At 49.8% G+C, this 12,500-nt stretch overlaps 1 protein-coding gene across 5 annotated transcripts in view; it reads left to right on the top strand.

Moving 5' to 3' along the window:
- Window positions 1-12,500, top strand: part of LOC139746257 (integrin alpha-PS2-like) — a 243,685-nt gene that overhangs the window by 131,727 nt on the left and 99,458 nt on the right. For all 5 annotated transcript variants that reach the window (XR_011712120.1, XM_071657283.1, XM_071657282.1 and 2 more), the window contains exon 4: window positions 631-751. Coding sequence is in view for 4 of the 5 variants with exons in the window: in XM_071657283.1 (XP_071513384.1) it covers window positions 631-751 (121 nt within the window). In the remaining variant the exon portion in view is untranslated. The remainder of the gene's footprint in view (window positions 1-630; window positions 752-12,500) is intronic.

Raw genomic sequence — 12,500 nt, 5'->3', positions numbered from 1 at the left:
AGAATTGGTTGAGGACACGTCATCTGGTGAAGGAGAGGTAATTAAACTTTACATACATACATACATACATACATGCATACATACATACATACGTTCATACATTTATACATACATACATACATACATACGTTCATTCATTTATACATACATACAATGGTTCATATATTTATACATATATACATACATACGTACGTTCATACATTTATTCATACATTCATACATACATACATACGTTCATACATTTATACATCATACATACATACATACATACATACGTTTATACATATATACATACATACATACGTTCATACATTTATTCATACATTCATACATACATACATACATACGTTCATACATTTATACATCATACATACATACATACATACATACATACGTTTATACATTTATACATACATACATACATACGTTCATGCATTTATACATACATACACTCATACTTACATATGTGTATGATTGTATTATTTATCAATATCAGATGTTATTATTTATTTCCCAAGATAATTTAGTATGTCGTAGTATAACGTAGTACGTCGTGGAGCATAACGTGGTATACGCACGTGCCGCCAGTAACACGTGTTGACCCTCCTCTTCCTCCTCCCCCCCACCCAGGCGTGTGCGCCGCGCTACGTGTGGTTCACGGAGAACTTACGTCGGCGGGAGCCGGTCGGTACGTGCTACGTGGCCCGCCAAGGACTGACGGACTTCCAGGAGTTCTCCCCCTGCAGGACACGTGAGTACTCCAAGTCCACCTGGTACAGGGCCGGGTCTAGAATTTCTCTGGTATGTAGAACATTCGAGAATGATTTCGAATATTTTTTTTGGCCCAGTATTTTAGGACGTGGAACCCTGCAGGACGCCCTGCAGGACGCCTTGGAAGACCTGGAAGGTTTCTGAAATAGTGTCGACTATTGTGGAACCTTCTGGAATGAATGGTATTCATTTTCTTGGTTTCAGTTTGAATACATTTTCATGTCGATCGTAAATTGTTCTTTTGTTTAAATTATCTTTTGTTGCTTTGAGAAGATCTCTGACCGCGAGCCTTTGTGTGTGTGTGTGTGTGTGTGTGTGTGTGTGTGTGTGTGTGTTTGCGTTTGTGTATGTGTGTGTGTGTGTGTGAAGTGTATGTGTGTGTGTGTGTGTGCGTGTATGTGTGTGTGTGTGTGTGTGTGTGTGTGTGTGTGTGTGTGTGTGTGTGTGTGTGTGTGTCAGGTTTACATACATCATCTCAGAATGCCAACCTTATGTATGTAACAATGTGTAGGTACGAGACACGTGTGTGTGTGTGTGTGTGTGTGTGTGTTTGTGTATGTGTGTGTGTGTGTTGTGTATGTGTGTGTGTGTGCGTGTATGTGTGTGTGTGTGTGTGTGTGTGTCAGGTTTACATACATCATCTCAGAATGCCAACCTTATGTATGTAACAATGTGTAGGTACGAGACACGTGTGTGTGTGTGTGTGTGTGTGTGTACCTGGTGGTGTGTCTGTCTTCCCGTAGTGGCCACAATTTCATTTTGTAAAAAAAAAAATTTTCTTAATGCTGCAAATTGAAATTAAAGTGTGACATTAATTTCAATAATTTATGGATAATGTTTGAACCATGATTGGTGTTGCCCAACATGTGTTTATATTAAGAAAATTATTATATAAAGACATTCGTGTCTGACCACACGACCTTATTATTTATAATAATTTCTTGATATAAGGGAAAGCTATGGCGGGTGGCCAGCTGATAGATGAACTGGAAGTAAAAGCCTGATAGATATAACAATAAATGCCTGGTTAATCTGTAAACAAAACCTGGGTCATTCCTCCAACAAAAGCCTGGTGAATCTGTAAACAAAACCTGGGTCATTCCTCCCACAAAAGCCTGGTTAATCTGTAAACAAAATCCCTCGTTCCTGGCCAGTAACCAACCTCTTGTAAGTCCGTAAGAACAAAAAAAAAAAAAAAATCTTGGTAAATCCGCAGGATAAATTCATGATGAATCCTGGATGAAATCCCTTGATGAATCCGCCTGGTCGACCCACTTGCTGCGTCCTGCTGGTCGAGCCATCTGGCGCGTCGTGCTGGTCGAGCCATCTGGCGCGTCGTGCTGGTCGAGCCATCTGGCGCGTCGTGCTGGTCGAGCCACTTGCTGCGTCGTGCTGGTCGAGCCATCTGGCGCGTCGTGTTGGTCGACCCACTTGCTGCGTCGTGCTGGTCGAGCCATCTGGCGCGTCGTGCTGGTCGAGCCATCTGGCGCGTCGTGCTGGTCGAGCCATCTGGCGCGTCGTGCTGGTCGAGCCATCTGGCGCGTCGTGCTGTTGTGGTAGGGGAGTGGTCGGTATCTGGCCCGGTGATGCATGGTGCCATGATATCCCTTGATACCACGCCCACGGACGGCGAGGGTCGCCACGCCCACGGACGGGGAGGGTCAGCACGCCCACGGACGGCGAGGGTCAGCACGCCCACGGACGGGGAGGGTCAGCACGCCCACGGACGGCGAGGGTCAGCACGCCCACGGACGGGGAGGGTCAGCACGCCCACGGACGGGGAGGGTCAGCACGCCCACGGACGGGGAGGGTCAGCACGCCCACGGACGGCGAGGGTCAGCACGCCCACGGACGGCGAGGGTCGCCACGCCCACGGACGGCGAGGGTCGCCACGCCCACGGACGGCGAGGGTCGCCACGCCCACGGACGGCGAGGGTCAGCACGCCCACGGACGGGGAGGGTCAGCACGCCCACGGACGGCGAGGGTCAGCACGCCCACGGACGGTGAAGGCTAGTTAGCCCAGTGGGCGGGCTAGAGTGTGGGGAGCGCAGGAGCGTGGGCGGGTCACACCTACAGATGGGCGTAGAGGGACTTGTTGTGGGCGGGAGGTGAGATAGATAGTGATAGATAGTGATGGCAACACATGTGTTACGGTGATAGACGATAGAAGGGAAGGGGAGGGGGGAGGGGGGGCGGTTTAAGCAGCAGATGAGCTTGTTGTCATCAAGGTGGAGGACAGCTTGAGTGTGGGGGGGGGGTGTGGCCATGTCAAGATGTGTACAAGGTAACCCAGGGCGGCTTTCTGTGCAGTGACCCCCTCCCCCTCCCCGAAACGATCCTGACCCTTCCCTTTGATTTCACGCCCCTCCTCCCCTCCCCTCCCCCCTCCCCGCCCCTGCCCCTCGCCCCCCCCCCCAGCATTATACATGACGGATAACGACGACGTCTATTGGCAGCTGTGGAAAATCCCTCCCTTTTCCCCCTCCCCCTCGCCCTCCCCCTCCCTCCCTCGCCCCCAACACACGCCCCACCCTCCACCCTCCACCACCGCACGAAAAGGATAGGGTTCGACCTCCTCCCCCCAAGTACGTGGGGCGCATTAGAGAGGTCACACGTCCCCCCCCCCCCCCCCGACCCACGTGAACTTCAGGGAAGACAGACGTGTCGAACGACCCAGTTGTGAGGTCGTTGTGGCCTTCCGGGACATCACATTGTGATGCACTTACACACGTGTGTCTTCACGAGGGAGAGAGAGAGAGAGAGAGAGAGAGAGAGAGAGAGAGGAAAGCAATTTAGTTATATAAATTACTACTTACGTGTTATTACCTCACAACACATGTGCACAAGGCGAAGGGTTCGAACACCCGAGGACATTTTGCCGTGTGTGTGTGTGCGTGTGTGATGCCCACAACACCAGTGGGATTCGAACTCGTGTGTCTGGGTCGGGTCTTGGCGGTGGTGAGCGATCCCCCCCCCCCCCGTTATCTGGGAGTGTCCGTAGATACGCATTCGTTACGACCGTCTCTCCGTCCGTGTGCCTGTGCCGTATGACTCTCTCTCTCTCTCTCTCTCTCTCTCTCTCTCTCTCTCTCTCTCTCTCTCTCTCTCTCTCTCTCTCTCTCTCTCTCTCTCTCATGTCTAGCTTCCTCTCTGGCCGATGTGTTTCCATACATTTCTGATGGATCAACTTCAACCAACCTTTCTCGCGTCCACAGCGGCGTCGCTCCAGGTGCTGTCTTGTGTCCTCCTCTCTTCTCTGTTGTTGTTATCAGTAGCTTCCATTCTTTCTTTTTTCTTCAGTTCAACAAATGCACCTTTACGCTAATGGCATTCCTCCACTTTTCCAAAATCCTCACCAAGTTTCCCATGTTCGATCTGCGTCTTGTGTCGTCACATATATCCTTAAGAACTTAAGAATTGGAGAGGATGCTCCTAGTGGAGAGACCCAACCTACACATGTGTTTAACATTTCTCACACCTGATTTCTTACCGTGTCATCTTTCCGAAACTTCCCCCTCACAACTTCCCGGAACCCCACGTCTCAGAACACGATAACCTGAACACCGTGAACATATTTGTTATCGCTCTTATATTAGGTTTATCTTGGGAACTCGCATTGAAGCTGGCCATGTAAGGAAGAGACTTATCATTGGCAGAGAACATTCATATTTTACTCCCCCTCCCCCTCTTCTCCCCATCTATCTATCCTCCCCCTCTTCTCCCCATCTATCTATCCTCCCCCTCTTCTCCCCATCTGTCTATCCTCCTCCTCCCCTCCCCCCACAGAAAATAGGTAGATTTTTGTATTAAAAAAAAAAAAATCACATGAAAATTGAAACATGCGTCGGTGTTGTGAATGTGTTCATCCTCTTCTATAGCATTGGTGCTTCCATCGACCCCAGTGTTGCAAAACAGACAGACAGTCACTTTGTCACACACGACGGTGTGGAGAACCAGCAGTCAAATTGGGAGGAAGGGGGGGGGTGGGGGCTGGCCATTTGAGGTAATTGGGTCGTGGAATCATTGAGCCCAGCGGAACCACCTACCTCCTCCCAAACGATCGTTAAGGGGCGGAGGGTGTTAACTACAGGTGGGTGTGGGATGTAGGGGAGGGTCACGTTGCCGGAAGTATAACCCGGAGATAATGAGGCGGTACTTATTGTGACCCCGATATTGGCAGGTGTAGAAATCCATATCATGACTCGATATTATCGAGGTAGAAAGTTTTTTCTTTTTCTTTTTTTATTCCGCGTCGAGTAATCGAGATGAAATTGTCGTTCATTTGATGACAAAAGTTGTAAATCCCTTACACGTGACTTTGAGCGAACACTCTAGAACTCTTCATTACAACCCGGAGTTAAAAAGAATTTTAGATCAAACGCGACCTGGAATTAGCAGGGCTGTATTCCGCACCAGATGCCAGCGTTAACAAGTTGATATTCCAGAGGGACACCTGGAGATAATAAAGCACGGGCAGGGCCAGGCTTCGACCTGGAGTTAACCAAGATAACTCTACAGTGTAACCCGGAGTTAATATGACATTGTCTTCCAGAGAAGAATGGAAGAGTCGTAGAGATAGAGAAGTGAAAGGATCGCTGCACAGTTAGACCGAAAGATGTGTGAGTAGATGGGAGAAACGAAGGAGAGAGAGAGTCAGCATTACATCACCAGCTCCTTTCCGAGGCGCGTCCAGTTGCCAATGGCGTGCGGAGAGAGAGAGAGAGAGAGAGAGAGAGAGAGAGAGAGAGAGAGAGAGAGAGAGAGAGAGAGGTGCCCCGTTCTCGTAAAAATCCCCATTTTATTCTCACGATTCGAACCAAAATCCGCAGGAGAGCACGAACGTCGATGTAAACATAGCTGGGGTCGTGCGCATGCCTGAGATAACGCTCTTCTTTTATCTTTTTTTTTTCCCCCCTTGTCTTCCGCGATGTAATCTCCTTCCCTTCTCCGTTTTCTCTCGCAAGATTAAAAGTACGGAGGTTACGTGCATGCTTGAGCGGGTAGGATTCGACGCCTTCCAGACGCTCGAGATCCTCCGAGTGGGCATGGTATTGCCAGCACGTGAGTGAGATGGAACTCCATATATTGTCCAAGTTGGTGACTTTATAATCATACAGTAAACAGAACCACTATCAGTAAGCAACTTGTCTAAGATTCCATCACTTATTCATCTTTAATCTGAAGAGGGTTTACCTGTGTATGATTCCCTGGAATGGGTTCCTATCTCTCTTTCAGAAGTCCTCCTCCTCAGTGGTGTTCATACAGGTTTTCCCATATTGTTCTGTCCTTCCCATTTGCTTCGTACTGTGAGAGGTGTGGGCTTAGAAGCGGGCAGTGCCATTTTTTTTTTCTCTCTCTCTCTCTCTCTCCGTCTGCCTCATTGTCCACACGATAACTTTAGAAGATATGACGGCACGTTCGCCAAATTTCGTGTGAGGGTCGACCTCTATATATTCTGACTAGGTATTGATTTTCAGGTCAGAAGATCGAAGGACCTCGGAGATTGGTTTAATTAATGCCGGCGTCGGGCGTCGAACGGGTGTCTGCTAGTTTGCTAAAGCATCCAGGACAGGTATTCATGTGTAGGATGTTTTTATTTGTTTGTTGGTAAGTGTTTTTACACTCGGGAATACCCGTTGTTCGTGGAGTCATATCCGGCGTGTGTGTGTGTGTGTGTTTGACAACGACCTCGAGGGGTCGTGAGACAGGGGTCAGTCGTACGTCACTCGAGGTGAACCTCGTCGGACCATGTCGGACACATGCCGTGCGTCACGCTTTCCACCCCCACCCACCCATCCCTCCCCCATGTACGACTCTGTCCTGCGTCACGCACGCCTTCCTGTGTACGCCAGTGGGGTCTACGCCCGTGCGTGTGTGCGTACACCTGGACCATCCAGACGAACCGCTAGGCCTACAACAGTCATGTGTATATCATGTGGATCAACACGTGGCTCCTCTCCTCTCTCAAAGCCAGACCATATATATATATATATATATATATATATATATATATATATATATATATATATATATATATATATATATATACTGTAGATGAATGTGGTGTACCTCATAAAAATGGGAGCAAGTAAAAGCACTTCCTGCAGCTATCCATGAATATACTGCGTGAGTGTGACATACTCAGTATGCGATATACCCGGCACGTAACGCACGTATGTCGTTGCATTGTGGTGACTAAGTTTCTTAAATTGGATTTGCGGAGAACTTAAGGTTCCCGCGGGCGTGCTGTGCATGCAGTCGAGGGAAGGCTGTACCAGTTCTTGAAGGCTGTACCTCAGTCACGCCATCCATCGCTCTGACGATATGGCTTGGGAACCGCAGGAGAGCGGACGGGTTTCGAAGACCCGGGTGCTCATTAAGGTAGTTGGCTGCAGGCCCACCCGCGGGGTTAGAAACATGCTCCCCCGAGTTCCTCTGAATAGGATCATAATAGACTTGCAGTTCCTCCGTACCGCGGTGAGGTGAGGTCAGGTCAGAGCCAACCCTTCTATTAAATCTGAGGTCAGTGGCATCGCTGAAGATACCTCATATAGATAGACAGGCACCATTAAGCGCTTCCCAGCTGTTATAAGATTAACCATTGTTTAGCCTGTACAATACCACTGTATAGTCAAAACCCACCACTGTATAGCCAAAAACAGCCACAGTATTTATAGCGTTTAAAGAAATATATATGTTTAAGAATGTGTATTTAAACATAGCTTGGGATAAGGGTTATCTTTTTTTCATTTTATTACAAAGGACAAACACTGTTTCTTCAGGGTTGTATTTCGTGTTAGACATACCCGCTACTGAAGATAGTATAACTGAAACATACCCCATTGAGCATGGGGGGTAGATGGTTTTAATCACATAAAACCGTGATCGCTATGGCAGTGGAGGTTACAGTGTGAGGTGGGGATAGTCCGAAGGCAGGTGGGGGTAAGGTATCTACTTGTTTGGGTTGGTGGGAAGGTGGGTGATCTGGTCATCTCTCATCCCGCCACCCTACAGAGACACGCATTGATGAGAATTGTTTAGGTGGGACAGGACTGAGGGTAGGATGCCAAGGAGCAGAGTAAGCTGATGGATGATGATTTATGATGATTATGGATGGTGATGACTGGAGGAAGATGATGATGCTGATGATGATGATGATGGATGATGGTGATGATGCTGGATGACTGATGATGATAATATGATTGGATGATGGTGATGAAGGATGATGCTGATGATGATGATTGCTGCTGATTGGAGGAGCAGGTGAGGGGGAGGGCGGGAGGGGATGGTGGAGGAGTGTGGAGAGGAGGCGGGGGGTGAGGGAGGGAAGGGGAGGAGTGAGGGAGGGGTGCTGGTGGGGCAGGGTCGCAGTCTCTTCTCTTCTCGTCTTTTTCATCATTCCTTCTCTCTTCTTTCCTCTTTTTTCTTTTTTTTTTCCTTTTCATTTCTCTCATCCTCTTTTCTTTTTCTTCTTTTCTTCTCTCATCATCATCATCATCATCATCATCATTATCATCAGTCATCATCATCATCATCATCATCATCATCATCATCATCATTATCATCATCAGTCATCATCATCATCATCATCATCATCATCATCATCATCATCATCATGGTGGGCTGAGGTCACCAGCCGAGTGTACCAGGGTTCTGCTGCTCGGTGACTCCTTCCTCTCCTTGATCTATCATATAAATGAGTCGCCTGATGGTATGGACTCCGACCTGAACCTGTTTGCAGATGACGCAGAGGTCATGAGGGAGGCATGGGAGAGTGGGGCTGCAGCCACCTTGACGAGGGGACCTAGACAGGCTCCGAAGTTGGTGTGAAAGATGGTCGACCAAGTTGAGTTCGAGTGTACGTAAAGGGATGAGGATAAGAACGCGATGATATTATGCCTCAGTAAGACCATTGTCGAGGAAGTAAGAACCTGCTGGAATTTCTGTGTTGTGTGTGTGTGGGATGAACTTGGGAGCTGACGTCGCCCCCAAGCCAGAGTCCCACTTTAGGAGGCTGTTGAAGGAGGCAGAATATATATGAGAACAGCATCAAGTGCATGGTTGAAGAACTCTTCATCAAGGTGTTCACATTGTACGTAAGGCCAAAACTAGAATATGATTCTCAGGTTTTGATCACCGGACCGACAGGAGCACAAGAGACACCAGAGGAGGTCTAGAGGAGAGGCACCGAAGGTGGCACCAGACGGACGACCAAACCTTCCAGTACGACCCGCCCCGCTACCTGCACCTCTGGACGACCGGCGGCGCTGGTACGACCCTTACCTACCTGTAGCACCTGATCAACATACCCTATTGCTAGGTGCGACTCCCAGTCGCCTGGACGACGACCCCCATCTGGACGACCACCCTACCACTACTACGACATTGGCCTCTCTACCTTTGGTATTTCCGTCATGGTCGTAAAGCGTTTAATGGCCCTGGGCTTTCACATGGGGGGGGGGGGGTTAGGGGGGAGGAAGGGGTTCGTTGTAGGGAGGTGGTGGCATGATGGGAAGGGAGGAGGAAGAGGAGGGAGGGCGACCCTTTTTTTTTGTGGGTTCTTCGTAAATGTAGTCGTATTGTCTTCAGATATTTGTAGCTGAATTATGTATCTCTCTCTCTCTCTCTCTCTCTCTCTCTCTCTCTCTCTCTCTCTCTCTCTCTCTCTCTCTCTCTCTCTCTCTCTCTCTTTTTCTCTCTCGTTTGTCTAGGCTTGACCTTTGGCCTGAACCTTAAGGGTCACTTCGAAGGTTACATCATCATCCTTCCCAGGGGTCGTACCGCCGTGCTGGTGTCGTGCTGTCGTGCTCAGGGATTGTCCTCACGGGTCGGTCGTGCGCCCGTGCTCGAGGGAGGAGACCTGCGGGGAAGTCAGTCAAACAGTGTGGGATCCGCGGCAGCCGTCACGCAGGAGCCAGACACGGAGATTCACTTCCCGGATGTAAACATGATCTTCCCAGCCCTCACTGGAAGATCATCAGTTAAACAGATGGAGAAGATGGCAGGAGGTGGGGGTTCCCAGCCCTGAACTTCAATGAAGAACAAGAACATCATTAACACCAGTAGGAAGAACTCCCCCTCCCCCTTGAACACCATTAACGTCATCACAAATATCCTTTTACCTTCCCTTCTCTGTCTCCCACCATTACCCCACTTGTCATGTGGCTCAACACTTGACACATGACACCCTGGCACTCCGGCGGAATCACTGCACTCACCCCTCTCAGCGAACGCAGGCGAATGTTTTGCGTCACAACGTAACTAACTTCGCTTAGATGTCTAACTATAGTACCTTTCCTGGCTGGTTGTAGGTGGTTATTATTGAGGTTAGAATGACCAGCTGCACATCAACAAGCACCGTGCACAACCTGGGTCGTCTCTAAGCTGCTCCATCGTTGCGATAAGATCGTAAAAGCCGTTGATGAAGATGAGAATGTTGATCTTATTTGCATACACTTCTCGGAGGCATTTGACGCATGTGACTGTGGAATGAGAGCACACGGCATACCCACACTGAATAACTAACAAATTAGGATGCCGGGTCTGTTGCCTTCTGGCAAACACGTCCCTGGGAGTAGCAGTAGTTAACTGTATAACATTCACCGCTTCCATTGTTAAAAGACCTGTACCCTAGGGTACTGTACTTTCCTCCCTGTTGTTTTACGTCGATCCATCATTGCTATTGACAAGCAATACAACGATGTATGGCCCCTAGTGGATGACACCAGAGTAACACTGTAAGCCAGTGTATTCCAGTTGAGGACACTGGAAACAGAGATATATCATCCAAGTCTTCCGTTGGGTCTCTGAAAATGATATGATGTTTAATGATGAAATTTCTCCACTGTTTTACCGTGTAAGAAAATCAGGTCGCGAACTGAAAGCAAGACGAAAGAGAGAGAGAGAGAGAGAGAGAGAGAGAGAGAGAGAGAGAGGCGTCGGAGATCTAGGAGTGATATCGTGTGACCTCACCTCTGGGGAACGTACAAAGGAACTGTCAGGTCTGCAGAGAAGATGATAGGTTGGTTTCCGAGAACTTACGAAACGAGGGAAGCCAGATCAATGACGTCGCTTTCGAAGGTAATTTGTTTTCTCCCCCGCCCGCCGGAATATTGCTGTATGTTGACATCACCAACACGGGGCGAGGGGAAACTGTCTCATTGGAGAAGAAGTAGATGATCTTTGCCTCAAGTGAAACGCCCACTTCACTGGACCAGGTTAGGAGTTCTCCAGCTGTGTCTGGAGAGCAACGCCATGACGTGTATACGGGAGATGATAATGTATGGTTTGGGACCTTTCTTGCATACAACGGTAATTCCCCGTTGGACTGACAGTCTGGGTAGATTGGGCAAGTCAACTCCAGACAGGGATGCTGTCGGAAACACAGTGGAGGAGGACATGGATTTCAGAGGCCCCCCGGGGTCTGTCCAGCCTGGTCCATGTAGGTGTCGGGAAGATTTTGGAAAGACACGGTCGAGGGGCACGACACTAACGTTACGCCGTTGCTCACGGCTTTACCCCAGCGCCCACACCTCCGTCGCCGTCCGCCCACCACCTGCCACAACCGCCGCACTTTCTACTACTTTCTGCTCTCTCTACTCTTCCTGTGACCATCATCCTCTCCCATGACTCTCACATCCCTCTCCCATCACCGCCGCGCTCTCTTCCCCCTTCTGATCGAGCCTCTGCCTCTCACAAGGCATCACCTTCTTCTCATCGGTCATGCAACAATCGCTAGTGTTCTCCTTCCTTCTGTACACTATCTCCCTCCCACCCTCCCACCGCGGCCTCCCTCCTTCCCACTGCGGCCTCCCTCCCACCCTCCCACTGCGGCCTCCCTCCCACCCTCCCACTGCGGCTTCCGTCCTTCCCACTGTGGCCTCCCTCCTTCCCACTGCGGCCTCCCTCCCTCCCACTGCAGCCTCCCTCCCTCATTCCCACTGCGGCCTCCCTCCCACCCTCCCACTGCGGCCTCCCTCCCACCCTCCCACTGCGGCCTCCCTCCCTCCCACTGCGGCCTCCCTCCTTCCCTCCGCGGCCTCCCTCCCACACGCTCAACACCTCCAGGGACAATGTGATCCCGCTTGCTATCAGCAGGTACAGAGGGCATGGTAACCTAACCCTATATAAACATGGCTGCCACCCCTGCTCAGACACCCGTGGTGACACAGGCGGCACACCGGCAGCCGTCTGTGCCACACTGGTAACCTATTTTTGTGCCACAGCGGCAGCCAACCGTGCCGCCACAGATGTGCACACCTGTGCATCCTTTAGCATGATCGAAGGATCTGTCTGCTTAACACCTGCCACACATGCTCTCTCTGTCCTCAGACATCACACACACACACACACACACACACGTTTCTGTACAACACGTGCCCTACACAGGTGTTCCTCTCCTACACGTGTCCCACAGAGATGCTTCTTCCGACGCTTCGAGGAGGAGCAGCGGCGTCGTGAGAGAGTGTCCCGGGACGTGAGTGGGTAGACATCAGACGAGTGTGTGTGTGTGTGTGTGTGTGTGTGTGTGTGTGTGTGTGTGTGTGTGTGTGTGTGTGTTTGCTATATGGTGCCGCCATATTTGCATAGATAAACAAGATGGTATGGTTATCAGGACGGGTTTTTCTACAGGTACGGTGGGATTCGTGGGAGGAGGAAAAAACAAGGGATTGTAGGGGATGGATCCCTTTTGGAGGCTATAACTCGTACGGCATGGTAGCAGTAGGTG

Source organism: Panulirus ornatus, chromosome 64 (assembly GCF_036320965.1).
Source record: "Panulirus ornatus isolate Po-2019 chromosome 64, ASM3632096v1, whole genome shotgun sequence".
In the NCBI taxonomy this organism is placed as follows: Eukaryota; Metazoa; Arthropoda; class Malacostraca; order Decapoda; family Palinuridae; genus Panulirus; species Panulirus ornatus.
The sequence above is the reverse complement of the archived record's forward strand: the minus strand, read 5'-3'. Positions and strand labels throughout refer to the sequence as shown.